A 19,170-nucleotide genomic window follows, 5' to 3' on the forward strand; every position below is an offset into this window, starting at 1 on the left:
CTAGAGATTGGGGTGGGGAGAGGTTATGGAAATGTTCTAAAATTAGATTGTGGTGATGGCTGCACAACTCTAAATGTGGTTCAGTTAAAATGAGTGGACTTTTTAAAATCCTTTTTTTAGAGGCACCCAGGTGGCTCAATCAGTCGAGCATCTGACTCCTGATTTTGGCTCAGGTCATGATCTTGTGGTTGTGGGATTGAGCCCTGCATCGGGCTCTGCACTGACAGCATGGAGCCTGCTTGGGATTCTCTCTCCCTCTCTCTCTGCCCCTCTCCCCTACTTTCACTTGCTCTCCTAACTCCATTTAACATACAAACACAGGTGGGGTCTTTTTTTCATGGTTTTAATATATATTGATTTTTCCAGGAAAGCAACCACCACATATACTGAGGGAAAAGTGTACTTTGTTCTATTCAGAACCTAAGAGTTTCTCACCATTTCAGAAAAATCCCAACACCATGGGCAATATCACTTACAGTATCTGAATGACTGATACATGGTGTGTGATGCAGTCTGCCTTTTTGCAGCTATCATATTCATGGTGATTCTTTTTTTTTTTTTTAATGTTTTTATTTATTTTTGAGACAGGGAGAGACAGAGCACGAGCAGGGGAGGGGCAGAGAGAGAGGGAGACACAGAATCAGAAGCAGGCTCCAGGCTCTGAGCTGTCAGCACAGAGCCCAACGCGGGGCTCGAACTCACGAACTGTGAGATCATGACCTGAGCTGAGGTCGGACACTCGACCGACTGAGCCACCCAGGAGCCCCTGATTCTATGTATATGTATGAGCAAGTCACTACTCATATCTTCTAGTATAGTTTTACCTGAGATTTTAAAAAATTAAAAAATATTACATATGTTGTAAATGGTTTCCATTTTCTTTCTCCTTTATGCTATAGTCTGCTATAGTATAAACAGCCACTATATATATACGTGTGTGTGTGTGTGTGTGTGTATATATATATATATACACACACACACACACACACACACACACGTATATATGTTTGAAATTATTGCACAGATAGATGCAATAGATTATTAGCTAATGAGCACCTAATGAATCATGCATGGTAGGTCCATGCCCCTTATGCCCCTTTGCAATGTGACTTTGCTAATTTTTCTAGAAGGAGTCTATTTCTCACCTACTTATGGGTTGCCATGTGAGTTGCTGGCTTTGTGAATTGCTTTGACCAATGGAACGTGGTAGAAGGGTTGCTGTTGGAGTTCCAGAGCCCCAGCCTCACATTTCTGCCTTTGCCCTCTTGGAAATGTCCTGAAACCACCAGGCTGTAAAGAAGCAGGGCTGGCCTGCTACAGGATAAGAGCCATGAGGAGGAGAACTGAAGTGCCTAGCCAACACCAGCACTGAGGCCCCAGCCATGTGCCTGACACCAGCTTGGACCTCCCAGCCCTTCCCAGTCACCTGCTGAAAGCAGTCACATGAGTGAGTCGAGGTGAGACCAAGAGAAGAACATTCAGCCCACAGAAATATTAAATCAATGTGTTAAGACGTGCAGTTTCCAGGTAGTTTGTTATAAACAACACACACAGCAGGGGCACCCAGGTGGCTCAGCTGGTTAAGCATCTGACTCTTGATCTTGGCTCAGGTCATGATCTCATGGTTTGTGAGTTTGAGCCCCACATCAGGCTCTGCAATAAGACTACGGAGCCTGCTTGGGATTCTCTTTCTTCTCTCTCTCTCTGCCCCCTCCCAGTTCACATGCACTCTCTCTCTCTCATTCTCTCAAAATTATCTAAGCATTTCAAGATATGAAAAGGCTCTTTAAAATGTAACAAGGGGGCACAGGGCCCAACAACACAGAGAACATTGTGCTGATGAGTTCCCACTGCTCCTAAAATAAAACCCACACTTTTTACTGGCTTATATGATGTGGCCACTGTAGAGTGGCCATCTTACCTCCCACCTCATTAGTTTGCTCTGCTCCCCCCATACTGGCTTCCTTTTTGTCCCTGGAAGAGGTGACTGAATTTGGCAGTACTGGGTCATTAAGAAAGCTTAAGAAGAGTTGTGCTGGAGGATTTCAGGGTCAAAGCACCACAAGTAAAAGAGAGAACAAATGGTGTAAAAAGATGGAGGTGAGGTGTGTCACTGTTACTCAATGTGTCAGTGAAAATGGAAAAGAAAGAAAATCACCTAAATTGGGGGCAAGGGCCCATTTATTTATAACATTTTTTATAATTACCAAAGTAATTGACACTTATTTTCAATTTTTCAAATATTATTGAAATACTGAAATATAAGAGAGAAAAGCCCTCTAAATTTGCATCCCCCCCCCCCCCCCGCTTATGTGTGATTTTCACTTATTGGCTGACAGGTTTAGATACTATCATTTACCTTTCGCTTGGTCTATGTACTGTGCACGTCAGTATATACACAGGAAATGCCTGTGCAATATCTATTGTCAATTCAGATATAATTCCACCAACTATTTGTACCAAGTAATCATTTCCCACTCTTTATCTTTCACAGAGTATGTTTGTTTAACACAATATAAAATACTGCTAGCAGCCAGCTAATTTCACAGCAACACTAAAAGGTCCATAGACTTTCTTAATAGATGGTCACTTTAGTGTCCTACAGTTGTCACCTGCATCTTCTCTATGACCTTTTTACATGTAGTTGAAAACAATGATCTGGGAAAAGAATGAATAAATTTATTCCACTTGCTAAGAACATCTTAGGACATGCACAGGGTCTTTATCTAATCCTAAGGCTGAGATAATTATGGCAAATCATTCACTTAAGGTTTAGTCTCCCAGTTGTAATCTCCTCCAAAAAATCAGGACTAGAGAAATAAAGCTGAATTTTATTCTGAGCACTTAAAAGATTAAAATATGAGAGCATCTGGGTGGCTCAGTTGTTTGGGCATCCGACTCTGGATTTAGGCTCAGATCATGATCTCATGGTTCATGGGACTGAGCCCCACGTTGGGCTCTACACTGACAGTGCAGAGCCTGCTTTGGATTCTCTTTCTCCGTCTCTCTCTCTCTGCCCCTCCCCCACTCCTGTGTGTGTGCGTGCACATGTGCATGCTCTCTCTCTCAAAATAAATATTTAAAAAAACAAAAGATGATAATATCCAATGATGAACAAACTGTTTGATTAGGATCTTTATGAAAGTCACCAGAGTTCAATTTATAATATTTAAAATGACACGTATAAAGGAATTGAATTATGAATTAATCAAAATCAAAATCATCAAACTTACACAGCTTGTGTGTGACAGAGTCAGACTGGAAGCAAAGTCTGCCTGATTCTGGAGGCTGGGTTCTGAAGCACTGGATGAGGTACCATAGACTTCCTCTTTTGTGTTTGTGTGTGTGTGTGTGTGTGTGTGTGTGTGTGTGTGTGTGTGTTTAATTGGCCAGGTGCTCTATGACATAGTAATTAGGTATCACTGATGCTTGTCTCTTTCTCTCTCTCTCTCTCTGCTTTATTCCCTCCAGTTTTTCTTGGAGTGTCACAGTACTCACGGGGCCAATCTAAATAAACGATCCTGCCCCACGATGTCTACATGAGGGCTCTGTCTGTGTGACTGACTGCCCCAGATCTGCCTCATTTCTTACTGCTCTTCTCCACAGCTTCCAGACCCATCTTTCATATCAGAATCTGGCCTGTGCTTTTGGCAAGCCACTGGACTGACACCAGTGTGGTCTGGGGGTCAAACTCCTAGCCTCAGGAAGCAGACTGCTTGGCTTGAATCTTGGCTCTACCACATACTGGTTGTTCCCTTGAGCTTGGTGGTTAACCTTGGTGCTGCATAGTCCTCATCTATAAGATAAGGGCACATACGTTGGGGTGCCTGGGTGGGTCAGTTGGTTGAGCGTCCGACTTCGGCTCAGGTCATGATCTCCAGTCTGTGAGTTCAAGCCCTGCGTCGGGCTCTGTACTGACAGCTCAGAGCGTGAAGCCTGCTTTGGATTCTGGGTCTCCCTCTCTCTCTGCCCCTCCCCTGCTCAAGCTCTGTCTCTCTGTCTCTCAAAAATAAATAAACATTTAAAAAAAAAAAAAGAGCACCCACATTGGAGGGCTGCTGGGAAGATGAAACTTTCTTCAGACAAAATGCTTAGAACAATGTCTGGCACAAAGCAAAGGCCCTAAAGCGCTAGAAACTACTATTCTTCAATTCCAGCTTCTTGCTCATCCCCCTGGCTCTCCATTGGCTAGGAGGTCCCTTCAATTTCAGAGGAGGGGCTCCTTATTCAGCTCTAGCGCTAGGGGCAGCCTCCCTACAGTCTACCTTCCTCCAGAGGCAGTAAATCCAGACACTGCAGCTACAGTTAGTAAATTACTTCTGGAATGTAATAGCTAGGGCAAACTAACAAGTGCTCCCATAACTTAACCGCTATCTTAAAAGTTGGCTCTCACTTTTGAGGAACCGTATTAATTCATTCATCCGACAAATATTTAATGAGTCCCTACCACGTACCAGGCACTGCTGGAGCTACATCATAGAACAAAACGGAAAATAATGAAAGCGAGGGAACATAACTATAAGCCAGCATTTTAAGGGCAAAATACAAATCAGCAATTATTTCTTGAGCGACCTAATATGAACACTGTTTCAAGATATAATTTGAATGGCTCCAATAAACAATGAATTATGCTGCTGTTTAAGAGTCATTTGGATGCAAGTTCAGTTGTGGGTGACAGATAAGAATGCTTCAGTTATGTAATTTTGGCTGGAGGCTGGTTATCATTCAGTTTAGCATCTATTCCCACTGACAGGATGTGAGGAACAGCTGAATTGAGAAAATGCAAATCTGTTGTGCAGATCTGGATAAGAGGAGCTCCATTTGGGTCTGACAAATGCTGATGTAATTTTCAAGGCTTCAAAAATAACCCACAAAAGGCTACATGACCAGGGGGTGAAAAAAGAGGGAATCACATTTAATTAACAAATCCCAAGTCAGGAAATGAAAGAAGTTAATGGTAATTCACCCATCTTGCATATTTGTAGCACTCAAGTTACTTGAGCTTCTGGGAAGAGCCTGAGGGCAGGCAGGGAGGAAACTGAGGCTCACAGATCCCCTAGGTTTCCTACTGCAAGGAAGTGGCTGAGCAGGATTTTGGACTCCAGTGTGTCTGGCTGCCTTTAAAGTTGATCAATTTTCGCAAGCTAACAGTTTTAAGAACTCACATTTTCTACATTCCCTGATCGTTCATTACAACATTTAAACTTTAATGCTCCATTCAAGCACCCTGCAGCATTTGATGTTTAGACTACTTTCACTTAGTCCCAGAGGCAGCTCATCTGCAGGATGTCGAAGATGAAATATGAGTTGGCATGAGGATGCCTCATTAATCTCTAATACAAACAGAAATTTTTCTGATTCTTTAAAAGCATTTTATCATTGCTTAAAGGCTGGAAACTGTTTCTAGTCCCCTCATTACAAAACTATTTATGGACAAACATTAGATATAGAAACCTCAATGTAAAATCTTAATTACTGCCCTTTTAGCTGATTTTTGTGTGCTCTGAAGGGGTATAAATTAGAAGGATAACAGCTGAAGAAATTAGAGTAAAGTCTGCACGATTCAACAGAGCTGTGCCAAGTCTAGATGTGCATTCACAGCACCTAGATCCCTTCTTGTTTTTTCTCCACGTCCATTCTTATTTCAGAGGCTCAAATAAGAACAGAAACAAAGGGTAGGGAAAAAAGAAACTCCAGCTACTGAAGGCTTTACTGCTCGTTTGTGGTTTTCTTGAGGACAGGGCCATATCTGGTCCTCTCTGTGTCCCTCCCTAGGGTCTGGCCCCGTAATCAGCACATAGTAGGGCTAAACAAATATTTGTTGAATAGAACTTAATTTGGGTGACCTAATCTGTTGCAGATACTCCTTACACATATTCAAACAAAGGTTATTCCACTGTGCTCATTTCATTGTTTAATCATTGTGATCCACCCTTTGTTCAATCTAATAAAAGGCACAGCACACTTAATATACTTTGGCCAACAGCAAGATTAAAAAGAAAAATCCCTGAAATGTGACTTGCGAGACTGTGTGGTCTCCCTCATTTAGCAGCAGGACCTGAGGCCAGACAGACAAAGCCACCTGACAATGGCAGGGTCAGGCCAAGGCTCTGCTCTCTGGCCCCTGGCCTCACTACCAATCCACATGGCTGCACCTTGCACCTGTTAACACCACATTGAGGAGGGGAAAGTCAGTTATGAATAGGGGACAGAAATTAAGTCCTCAGGAGAAGCCAAATGAGCAAATTAACAAATGCAGGAAGTGGAAGCAGTTCAGATTTTATAACCTGTGGCAAGTAACAATCTGTTCTTCACACAACAGATATGGATTTAAAAATCAGTGTTTCCTAGAGCTATTTAGAGGACAGTCTCCAACTCTCATTGTTTGGGAGGGATGAAATTAGGACTATCTGGGGTATGGGTGTCTCCTCAGTATATAAAAGCACTATCCAGGCAGTATCCACTTCTCAGAGAGAGGCTCTGTGCTGAAGGGCGACCAAACAGTTTAAACCATTAACTGCGAATGCTCTCAAGATCCTGGGATGTGTCAAACTGATTGGGGTTTGCACTGTAGTTACTGCCAATCTATTAAGTATCATTTTGAATCATTTAGCCTGGATTTGAATCCCAACTCTGCCATTCATCCTTGATCACCATTCTAAATGTCCTTATTCTCCTGTTGCCTCATCTACAAAATGCAGACGGCACTAATAGGAATCTCACAAGGCTGTTGCTAGGGATGCATGAAATCATGGATGGTAAAGCACTAAGCAAAGTACTTGGTCAATATTAAATATTGTGGCTATTTTATATTCTTCATGTGGGCCATGCCCAATTCTAGTATTCAAAACTGTGCAGGGAACACACACGTCCAAAGTATCCTGTCAGCTGTAGAAAAGTGGGAGCCTCCATAAGGGTGTTTACAGGAAGGTGTGCAGGACTGGGACTCCATTTACACACATAACTGGCTGCAGCGTGACAATGACTACTGCTTACGGAGCACTCACTATGTGCCAAGCCTCTCCTGAAGCAAGCTACACGCACGGTGCTGGACACGAAGTGGAGTAGCGAGAGGCCAGAGGTGGGAAGGCCAATCCAGAGTCAGATAAAACTTAAGGAGAGCTTTAATCTGCACACAAACACAGTCAAAGGGAGTGAAAGATCCGACAGACCTGGTAGATGCCAATTACCCAGGACAAAGGCAGGCAGGGAGCCCAAGAAGGTAGAAAAGCTCTCCGGAGCAGATGGCAGTGCGTGTGTGTGTGCACAACTAGATGTCACGGCTGGAGTGGAGTGAGTGACCAAAACACAGCCTTCCCTCCCAAAGGGATTGTTTTGAGAACAACCACTTGATGGTACTGAGATAATGAGGTACCATCTGATAAAAAGAAATTACTGAGCATTCAGAAATAAAGAAACCCCACAAAGCAACTAACCTCAAAACATTTTTCTTTCTTTGCTTGGTGAAGCAGGCTAGCCATTCCAGGAAGCAGAACTGGAAAGATGAATGTTTCCAAATATTCCTTGGGGGAACCTAAACCAAACAAAAAAAATCCCACTGAAAATCCCAAATGGCCCAAATGAATCTGGGAGAAACGTTTGCTTCTGAACCAAAAAAAAAGATACCATCCATGAAACAACATGACCTTAATGCTACATTTTACTCCAGACTGCTGAGTTGGTCTGTATTCTTGAAGAAACTTAAAATATCTTTGAGCCTCTGCAGACTGGCAAGGATGGAGATGGGGTCTTGCACAGGGCCAGGGCCACAGGCACAGACAGTAAGGAGGCCAGTGTGGCTGGAGGGAAAGCAAGGCAAGTGTGGTGGCGATGAGGCCAGAGAGGAACAGGATGGGGGTACGACGTCTAGGGCCTTATGGCCATAGTAATGGTGGTGGTGGTTGTCAAGGCCCGAAGCACACCAGCAGAGACAACAGAACAGAGCGATAGGAGAGGTCTGGCACGAGGGAGGGCCAGAGGAACTGGGCCCAGGGAGATGGAGAAAGTTTAGATCTCTGGCTCCAGGCCACAATGCAGGGCAGCATGATATTTTCTTCCACTTCTTACATTTCCCTCTCTTTGATTTTAATGTAAAATCAAAGTATGCTTGGCTGTTAGTTATCGTCTTTATTATATTTTAACATTCAAGATAAATCAGTGGGATAAAAGATATTTGTCTTAAAAATAAAAATTAGCGGTGCCTGCATGGCTCATTCAGTTTAAGTGTCTGACTTCAGCTGAGATCATGATCTTACGGTTTGTGAGCTCGAGCCCTGCGTTGGGCTCTCTGATGTCAGCAGAGCCTGCTTTAGATCTTCTGTCCTTCTCTCTCTCTGCCCCTCCCCTACTCACTTACTTTCTCTCTCTCTCAAAGATAAAAAAACATTAAAAAAAAATAGGGGCGCCTGGGTGGCTCAGTCAGTTGAACATCAGACTTCAGCTCAGGTCATGATCTCACAGTTTGTAGGTTCGAGTCCCACGTTGGGCTCTGTGCTGACAGCTCAGAGAAGCCTGCTTCATATTCTGTGTCTCATCCTCTCTCTGCCCCTCCCCGACTCATGCTCTGCCTCTCTCTCTCTCAACCTCTTAAAAATAAATAAACATTGAAAAAAATTAAAAAATAAAATTAAGGGGTGCTTGGGTGGCTCAGTCGGTTAAGAGTCCGACTTCGGCTCAGGTCATGATCTCACAGTCCGTGAGTTCGAGCCCCGCGTCGGGCTCTGTGCTGAAAGCTCAGAGCCTGGAGCCCGTTTCAGATTGTGTCTCCCTCTCTCTCTGCCCCTCTCCTGTTCATGCTCTGTCTCTCTCTGTCTCAAAAATAAAAAAACGTTAAAAAAATTAAAATTAAAATTGAAATTAAAATTAAAACAAGAGCATATTCTTTCATACTTATGTGGTCACCTTGAGGTCTGTCCACCCCATCCCCATCCTGTGGTTTTGCAATGTTACAAGCCCCAAACTACAAAAGACAATATTTCACTTCCTTACTTACATGTTTTTGGATGGATTTTTTCCAACTTAACTTGAGGACAGGGTACATGTGAGTCCGTGGTCAAATGAGGAGTTGAATAAAGGTGCTCTGTATTGAAGCCATGGAAAATCGTTTCCTCCAATGGTGAAACCTGATGGGGGGTGGTATTGGGGAGGGAATCAATTCATAAAATTGTTTAAATAACTGTATTTTCTTTATAACCTAACAAAGGATAAAACTCTGTATTAACTTCAGGTTCAAGGGGCATAATGAGCACAAATCTCTGTTCCTCCTCCCTTCTGAGACACCTAAAATGACAATCAAGGAATAAAGCCCTCATAGAGAAAAGAGGACAACCAGAGGATGAAAGATTTGCAAGCATTTCTAAAACAAACAGGTGAAGCCTGTCATCAAATTAAGAAAGAGAAGGAATGGCAGCCCACGATCCACAAGAGGAAATTGCCCCGGAGGATGGGGGTCCCTCGTCCCATCAGAACTCCAAAAGGCTTCAATGATTTGGAGGCTCCCTGCCTGCTAACCCCGAAGAAAAGTCTTCCAGTAGACAATCACTCCCCAAGGGCTCGCAGTTGGGGTCCCACTGGTAGAAGAGACTCATCCAGAAGACAAACCCACATGCACAATAGCAGGGAAAATCATACCAAAGAAAAATCCACTCAGAACCCCATTTTAAATTTTGAATAAATAATCCAAGTTCTCCCACACAGATAAAACACATCAATAGCACAAGAGACAAAGATCAAGACCTACAAAGAACTGACTCTGGAAGAAGCACATACAATTTAGGGAAGAGAACTGTAGTTGGTATCTGCAGAGCAATTTGAGAAAGCATTGCATCCCTAAAGCGAGAAGAGGATGCTATGAACAAGGAACAATCACAGACCAGGAAATTTCTTAGACACAAGAATCTCTAATAGTGGCAGCTGCGATAATGTACTAGAAGTGTAGAGACTCAGGTTTGGTCCCATCTCTGTGACCCTGCTCAAGTCGCTGAATGTCTCAGAACCTTGCTCTTTTATTTTAAACTCCATTAAGTCCTGTTTTACTCCAAGTATACTGCCTGAGGGCCCCCCTTCCTAGCTGCCTTGTCCTTGGCCCGCTTAGTACAGTCGTTATTTTGCTCATGCTGGCATGCTTAGGAAACGTGCTCTATCACCTGCTGTCCCCAACATGGACATGTGTTGACTCCTTTGTGAAGACCTTTCTCATCCAGGATCTCATTTGAACCCCACAGAGGTCCTACGAATTAGTCGAGGATCATCTGTTCCATTTAAAAGATATGAAAACTGAGGCTCAGAGAGATTATATGAATGATGCCCTTTAAGTCACACCATTAGGAGTAGAGTTAGTATTGGCCACCATTTCTGGTTTTAACTCCAGTGCCTTCCCTCTCCCACCTCCCTAGCTCATGACACTGACATTTGACAGCCATTGGCACTGTTCTCACGTAAGAACCTTTTATTTGGGTTGGGGCCTGTGTGATACTTACAGTAATCATACCTTCTGGTTTGACTTTACATCCCTCTGGAAAGGGAGGCAGCTCAGCTTCATACTCTAAAGAGTGGGAAAAAAAAATCCTCAATTCCACACTTCATTGCAGTTTGCGATGCAATTTCCCTTCCTCTGAATAAAACATTCTTAAATTTTATTTTCCTTGATGATGTATAGAAATGAAAACAACTGGCTATTACAGGTTAGCAATTATCGTGAGCCACCTTATTTAAAATGGGTAAGACTGTTCTCTTGCATGACAGTCAGGCTTTATGGAAGAGGTTGAGGTTCTTTTGCTGAGAGGGTACAACTTTAGATTTTGCCCCCAAGTTATGGTAACTACCAGGAATGAAAGAAGGAAGAGAATGGAGGGAAGCTAAGGGAAGACACGGATAGCTACAGAGGGGAGGGGAGGGCAGAATAGAAGTGACAGAGAGATGGGCTGTCTTTTGCAGTCATGAGGATGAACATGAAGATGGCCCAGTTGGGGTATGCATTTGGAAGAGCAATCCCATAAAGACCTTGCTCCTCAAAGTACACTCAAGAACGAGCAGCACTGGGCATCCCTGGGAAGTTAGAATTGCAACACCTCAAGCCCACCCCAGACCTGCTGAATTTGAACCTGCATTTTAACAAGATACCAGCTGACTTGTGCACACAAGTGGTAGCTCTGCTGTAAACTCCAGTAGTTTCCTATCCTGGCTGCACACTAGCATCACTGGGAAGGGGAGCTTTTTGAAAATACTAAAGTCTGGGCCTAACTCCAGAAATTCTGATTCAATGGGTCTAGGGCAGAAATGCTCATGGGCTACATTAGTTACATGCCTAAAAGAAAGAGTGATAAAAATACTTCTGGAAAAGTCAATGTTTTAAAGGCAAATGCATAATCACTTTGTAGTGAGGAGGAAAAAACAGTTTCTGGGCAAGATGGTATTGATGGAATATAACTGAATTGGACACATGCTTTCTTCTACCACCTGGTTCCTTGTCAGTAAAACATCTCTTGAATTTTTTTTTAAAACTCCTAGGTATCAGGCTGTGATGAGTATGTTATGCTGCAGGAGCAATTTTGATTTCCAATACTAGCTATATTAGTTTTCTACTGCTGTGTAACAAACTACCACAAACTTAGCAACTTAAAACAACACAAATTTATTATTTCACAGTTCCTGTGGGTCAGCAGTCCAGGTATGGGTTAGTCTCATCAGGGTGAAATCAAGGTGTTGGCCACGGCTGTGATGTCGTCTGAGGGTTGGGTCTTCTAAGATCATTGGTTGTTGGCAGTTCTCAGTTTCTTGTGGTTGTAGGTCTAACGTCCCCATTTTCTTTTTGTTGGTGGGACTCCCGGCTCCTAGAGGCCACCTTCGAGTTCTCGCCATGGACAGTTCACACATGGTTAGTTGCTACTTCGAGATGAGCAGGAGTCTCTTCTGCTTTAATGTCTTTGACTTGTTTTAAGGGCTCATCTGATTAGGTCCAGCCCACCTACCATGATCTTCCTAATTTAAAGTCAACTGATGACGAACTTTAATTACATCTGGAAAATCCCTTGACAGCAATGCCTAGATTTGTGTTGGATTGAATAACTGGGAGGTGTGTGCAACTGGGGAGTGGGAATCCTTGGATCTTAGAATTCTGCCTACCGTAACAGCTCGGGTTCTACCACTTTGTTTTTCCTCTCAAGCAAGTAAATTCACTCTTCTTCCCCAAACAGTTTGAGAAACACGAACATGGTATGAAAACTATTTATTTAGATTTAAGATATATACATTTAGAACTCTGATTACAAAGGCAATACATGCTATTGTGAGAAAATTCCAAAGAATACAGACCTGTCTTATGTAGGGAGTGTAAGTCACATCTGATCCCATCACAACCATAATAACCACTGTATTTACTAACATATGTATATAATATGCAAATACATTTATTTACATTAGATCTCCTACACCAGGTCAGACCATCCAAGTATAGAACCTCATAGCACAGTCCTTTTTCTTCTTCATTTATATCAGCTTTATCCTTATTTGAAGTTTGTAAAAATTAATGACTATCTTTTCTAATAGACTGTGTATTTTGTGAGGGAAATTGTCTGGGTCTGCTTATGCTCAGTATCATATTCCCAAAGAATACTTGCTGAATGAATGAATGAACAAAATAAAGAGTATAGCAAGTTACTTTTGACCCTTTATCTATTAATTTGTTCATATTTATTGACGGCCCGCTATGTGCCAGGAACCATTCTAGATGTTGAATGTGTGACACCTTTCAACGTTGTTATATACAGGATATGCCACAATTATTTAACCAGTGTACTCTTAGTGGGTGTTCAGGTTTTTTACAATGCTTCATTATTACAAACAATGCTGCCATGAGCATCATTATATATACATCATAAATTGGGAGGGAGATATTTTTGTAGGATTAATTCTTAGAAGTGGAATTGTTCTGTTAAAGAAAAAAAATAATTTAAAATTTGGGCCCAAATGCCAAATGTTCCTACAAAAAGTTTACAACAATTTATACTCCTAATAGTAAGACTCTCTGTTTCTCTGGGTTATTACCAATCCTATATTTAAAATGATATTTTGCTTTTATCTGCATTTCATTGTCATTTATTTTTATTTTTTCTATTTAGATTTTTTCTAAGAAGACTTCTTAGGAGTTCACTTAAAGTTGATGGAAAAAATGCAAATTTTTTCATCATACAACCACAAAAGATAAACAGTTGAAATGATTATGTAGAAGCATGGGAAAATACATTATCTTCAGGACAATCTGATGTGTTTGTGATTTCAAGTCTGTAATATTTAAGAGAATCTGGCATATTTGAGAACTTGTCACTTTTGCCTTGTGATTTCAATTTAAAATATATAATTGATTACAGACTGATGCTTTTTTCCACTGAAAGCCACATGAGTTTGTATAAATTTGATTAAGTTTGTAAAGAGTATTGAACTCATTAAAACAACTTGATTCACCATGGCTTGACTCATTCAATTTATTTTTTGAAATAATTTTTAATTAAAATTTTTTGTGTGTGTTTATTTATTTACTTTGAGAGAGAGAGAGAGAGACAGAGCAAGCAGGGGAGGGGCATAGAGACAGGGAGAGAGAATCCCAAGCAGGCTCTGAGCTATCAGCATGAAGCCTGATATGGGGATCGGGCTCACAAACCATGAGTCAGATGCTCAACCGACTAGTCACCCAGGTGCCCCCAAAACATTTTTAATGTTTATTTTTGAGAGAGAGAGAGAAAAAGAACATGCACATGCACGTGAGAGAGCATGAGCCGGGGAGGGGCAGAGAGAGACAAAGACACAGAATCTGAAGCAGGCCCCAGGCCCTGAGGTGTTAGCACAGCGACGGATGCGGGGCTTGAACTCACAAAACTGTGAGATCATGACCTGAGCAGAAACCAAGAGTTGGATGCTTAACCGACTGAGCCACCCAGGTGCCCAGGAATAATTTCCTGTGGCTAAAAATACACAGGACAGGACAGTAGTACTGTGCTTTGTACCTCACTTGGAGAGCTTATTTAAAATGGAGAGCTTGGGAACTTACCCCCAAGAAGTCCCACCTCATTAGGTCCAGTACAGAGCACAGGAATCTGCATTTTAATAAGTAATCTAGATTTGATGCAGGTGCTCCCAGTCTACACTTTGAAGCATGCTGTATGTTGCCTAAGGGTTTGGAATTGAGGGACACACACATCGGAGTTCAAGCCTGGTTCTGCCACTTGCTTCAGGCAAGTTTCCTAAACTATCTGCTTCAGTTTCCTCATATGTACACCAGGCAAAACCCTGAGTTCTTGTGAGGTTTAAATGAGAGGAAAAGCATCTAGCAGTGCCTGGCACATAAAAAGCAGCTCAATAAATGTTACCATTAGGATGACTTGAACAAATGGTAGGTGATGAAACAAACAAACAAACAAAAGATCATTAAAGGACTTAGGTATTAAGGTAAAGAGTTTGTTTATCATGAAAGCTATGAAAATCATTGCAGGTCATGGCATAACGTAATCAGATTTGAATTTTAAAGACATTCCTGTGGAAGATGGTCTGGACGGTGGCCTTCTGCAAATAAAAAGCTACAGCAGCAATCCAAATAGGAAGTGGTAAGGGCCTGATCTAAAGCAGCAGCCATGAGAATCAAGGGTGAGGAGATGGGGGTTACAAATGTTAAGCAGGTAGAATTTGTAGGGACTGGGGATCATGGCAAGCAAATGGGAAGCATGTTAAGATGAATCTTTGATTTCTGGACTGGGTAGCTGAGTGAATGATGGTAACACTCATTGAGATGGAAAGTTGTTGGTGTCTAGAATAGTGCCTAGAGTCATTACTGGCCCAGCATTTAAAACAGTTCCCAACATGGGTAGATATGTTGACAATATATGAGAATAATTTCATTGGAACCATGACATAAGTAGGAGCTAGTCCGCGCTGGGTTAAGAGACTAGGAATGAAAGTGGTATGAACAAGGGCAGTGGCTTCTTTCCAGAAGCTTGGATGAGAGAAGAAAATGGGAAGGCAAGGGCTAGAACATAATAGGGGCTAAGGGAGAAGTTTTTCCTTAAGATGACAGACTAAAGGATGTTTGCAAGCAAAAGCCAGTAAAGAAGTTATATGTAGGAGAGGGGGTGACAGAGCAGGATCCTGGGATCGCAAGAGGATGGTACCAAAGCACAGATGTAGGCGGAGCTGTGAATAGCAGGGTAAACACTTTTTCCATGCATGCAGATGCAATTATGTTTATTGGTAATATGGAAGTTGGAGGATCCCCTTCCTGCTTCTGATTGCCTTACTATTCTCAGTGAATGCCTCCTACATTTACTAAGTGGTATCACACAATGTTTGAGGAGGGCAGTAGAAACTTGGGACTAGCAGATGGGGGCTGTTGATTGACAGGCACTGTGAGAGCCTCTTGGTGTCATTTTTCTCCAGCTGTACTCAGCTGCTGCGCTAGGGTTACAAGCTGGCATTCAGAGCTGGTCCATACCGGTATCTGGGAGTTGGGATGGAGGAACTTGATTTTACAATAGCCTTAAGGATTGAGGCCAGAGAGGGTTTGGAGTGATGAACCAATGGCAATGAAGATGCTGATGAGAGTAGTAACAGCAATATCAAAATAGAAGATGGGAAACTCCCAATACTTTGACTCAGTCTTCCTTAAAACTATAGTTAAAAATCATGTCACAAGTAAGATTTAACTAGAAGCCTTGGCAGTGAAGGAACTTTATTTATCAATAACACAAGTGCCTTTGAGAATACAAAGGTCAGAGGTAGTCGTCACTGTTAAGATGAGACAGAAAATTAAAGAACATTTACAAGTAAGTTGTCAACTTATACACACACACACACACACACAGCAGCAGCAGCAGCAGCAGCATAGGACAGTCTTAAGTCAGATATTAACCTGTTCTGTATTTCATTTTCTTGAAACTGAGTTTCTGACAGGTCTGATTGCTGTGATAATTAGCTTAAAAAAATTTTTTTAACGTTTATTTTTGAAGGAGAGACAGAGTGTGAGCAGAGGAGGGGCAGAGAGAGAGACACACACACACAAAATCGAAGCAGGCTCCAGGCTCTAGCTATCAGCACAGAGCCCAACGCAGGGCTCGAACTCATAAACTGCAAGATCATGACCTAAGCCGAAGTCAAATGCTTAACTGACAGACCCACCCAGGTGCCCCAATAATTTGCTTTTTAAATGGAGATATACTAAGAGAATGTAATACTTAACCTCAAACATAGAATTACCACAAAGTCTGTTTTTCATGTTTGTCGTGAGACACTAAATCTTACTATCTCTTATAGAAAATTGCATGTTAGAATGTTTAAGAAATTGGGTTTATTCACCTGGGTTGTAATAATCATCACAGCACCTGAGTATATAATTCACCACCTTTGACCTCATTAACTTCTTTAAAAAAAAATTTTTTTTTAAATTTACTTTTGAGAGAGAGACAGAGCACGAGCAGAAGAGGGGCAGAGAAAGAGGGAGACACTGAATCTGAAGGAGGCTCCAGGCTCTGAGCTGTCAGCATAGAGCCCAACATGGGGTTCAAACTCATGAACTGTGAGATCATGACCTGAGCCAAAGCTGGACGCTTAACCAACTGAGCCACCCAGGCACACCAGACCTCATTAACTTTTGTTTTTTTAAATTTTTTTTTTTTCACCACGCCAGTCAGAGTGGCCAAAATGAAGAAATCAGGAGACTATAGATGCTGGAGAGGATGTGGAGAGACGGGAACCCTCTTGCACTGTTGGTGGGAATGCAAATTGGTGCAGCCGCTCTGGAAAGCAGTGTGGAGGTTCCTCAAAAAATTAAAAATAGACCTACCCTATGACCCAGCAATAGCACTGCTAGGAATTTATCCAAGGGATACAGGAGTACTGATGCATAGGGGCACTTGTACCCCAATGTTTATAGCAGCACTCTCAACAATCGCCAAATTATGGAAAGAACCTAAATGTCCATCAACTGATGAATGGATAAAGAAATTGTGGTTTATATACACAATGGAATACTACGTGGCAATGAGAAAGAATGAAATATGGCCTTTTGTAGCAACGTGGATAGAACTGGAGAGTGTGATGCTAAGTGAAATAAGCCATACAGAGAAAGACAGATACCATATGGTTTCACTCTTATGTGGATCCTGAGAAACGTAACAGAAACCCATGGGGGAGGGGAAGGGAAAAAAAAAAAAAAAAAGAGGTTAGAGTGGGAGAGAGCCAAAGCATAAGAGACTGTTAAAAACTGAGAACAAACTGAGGGTTGATGGGGGGTGGGAGGGAGGGCAGGGTGGGTGATGGGTATTGAGGAGGGCACCTTTTGGGATGAGCACTGGGTGTTGTATGGAAACCAATTTGACAGTAAATTTCATATATTAAAAAATAAATAAATAAATAAATAAATAAATAAATAAAAAAAAAATAAAAAATAAAAAAAAAAAAATTTTTTTTTTTCAACGTTTTTTTATTTATTTTTGGGACAGAGACAGAGCATGAACGGGGGAGGGGCAGAGAGAGAGGGAGACACAGAATCAGAAACAGGCTCCAGGCTCCGAGCCATCAGCCCAGAGCCTGACGCGGGGCTCGAACTCACGGACCGCGAGATCGTGACCTGGCTGAAGTCGGACGCTTAACCGACTGCGCCACCCAGGCGCCCCGGGACCTCATTAACTTTTGGATGTAACTCTGTCACTTTGTGAGCGGCATCAGTTCACTTGCTTTTTAGAGAGCACCAAAACCTTTTGTCTTTGCTTTCTCCCTACAGGGCTGTTTGACCAAAATAAATCCCATGATTCTAAAACACAGTGCAAACCATGTTTCTTTGTTAACAACAACAAACATTTATTGAGCACTTTCTAAATGCCAGACACTGTGCTAAGCATCTTCACATACATTTTCTTATTCAGTCTTCACAACAGCCCTGTGAGGTAGGTAAGCGGTTTCCCTAACAACACACGAGTAATGAACTGTATTATGAAGAGCTGTTTGGCTTGGAGAAGTCAAAATATCTTTCACTTTCCTGGGGAAAAGAGAGCCACAACTACCTTCAAATAAGAGTGGATTCTTTATGGTAGAGTGAGATCAACTTGGGCCATGGCACCAAGGGGGCAAGGATCAAAGGATCAAATTATAAGGAGGACTGGGGCGCCTGGGTGGCTTGGTCGGTTAAGCATCCGACTTCGGCTCAGGTCATGATCTCACGGTCCGTGAGTTCGAGCCCCGCGTCGGGCTCTGTGCTGACAGCTCAGAGCCTGGAGCCTGCTACCGATTCTGTGTCTCCCTCTCTCTCTGACCCTCCCCCATTCATGCTCTGTCTCTGTCTCAAAAATAAATAAACGTTAAAAAAAAAAATTAAAAAAAAATTATAAGGAGGACATTCAAGATGAAATAGATTTTTCTAAATATAATGTAATTCTGGAGAAGGAATTCAAACACTGGATGCAGGTGAAACAGACAGCTGCTGAGGTATCGATCAACTGTGTCCACTAACTATTCTCTTTCTCCTCTGTATTTTTCCACTTGTTTCACCTCCTTGCTCTCTCTCCTTCTATCTGATCCCATATACTGGTGCATGCACTCTTTTTTCCATTCAACATTTACTGGCTTGCACTGTCCAATATAGTAGCCACTAGCCACAAGTGGCTATCTAACTTTGTTAAACTTAAAATAAAAAAACTGAGTACTAAAGTTACACTAACTACATTTCAAGTGCTCAGTAACCATGTTAGTAGCTACCACATATTTTTTTATTGAGATGTAACTCATATATAACATTAAATTAGTTTCAGGTGTACAACATGATGAATCAGTAGGGCTACCATATTGAAAAGTTCTACTGGGCAATGCTGTTTCACACAGCTGAGGTAGTGACAGTAGCCACAAGAATGAAAAATCTTGAGTTCTTGACCTTGAAGAGCTTACAACCTACAGGAGAAAAAGACCCACCCAATATTATTTTTTCAAGAGCTAACAATGAGCTCTTGTTGGAAATCGGGCAGTCTGCTAAGCACTTTCTAGGACTGTTTAGTTGCAACGCTCCTAATACCATAAAATAGGTGTCATTATTATGCTCATTTTACAGAGAGGGCAGTAACTTGCTCAACATGTGAAGAGTATTGTAAGGCCTCATGACCAAGCCTATGTGTAGGGCCACAAAAGAAGTTGAGCTAA

At 42.0% G+C, this 19,170-nt stretch overlaps 1 protein-coding gene and 1 long non-coding RNA gene across 8 annotated transcripts in view; both read right to left on the reverse strand.

Annotated features, from left to right (window-relative positions):
• The window catches only part of IQCK (IQ motif containing K), a 126,754-nt gene that overhangs the window by 106,857 nt on the left and 727 nt on the right, over positions 1–19,170 (reverse strand). For 4 of the 7 annotated variants that reach the window (XM_058709838.1, XM_058709833.1, XM_058709837.1 and 1 more), the window contains exons 2-4: positions 10,479–10,543; positions 8,993–9,122; positions 7,437–7,534 (exon numbers count right to left, since the gene is read on the reverse strand). In XM_058709838.1, coding sequence (XP_058565821.1) covers positions 7,437–7,534; positions 8,993–9,122; positions 10,479–10,543 — 293 coding nt within the window. The remainder of the gene's footprint in view (positions 1–7,436; positions 7,535–8,992; positions 9,123–10,478; positions 10,544–19,170) is intronic. The other 3 variants (XM_058709835.1, XM_058709840.1, XM_058709839.1) reach the window with 2 other exon arrangements.
• Positions 11,609–18,362, reverse strand: LOC131500600 (uncharacterized). Its single transcript, XR_009256377.1, has 2 exons — positions 17,663–18,362; positions 11,609–16,622 (listed from the first exon to the last, which is right to left on the reverse strand). It is a non-coding gene; the product is annotated as an uncharacterized LOC131500600 (long non-coding RNA).

The sequence above is a fragment of the Neofelis nebulosa genome, chromosome 18 (genome assembly GCF_028018385.1).
Source record: "Neofelis nebulosa isolate mNeoNeb1 chromosome 18, mNeoNeb1.pri, whole genome shotgun sequence".
Classification (NCBI taxonomy): Eukaryota; Metazoa; Chordata; class Mammalia; order Carnivora; family Felidae; genus Neofelis; species Neofelis nebulosa.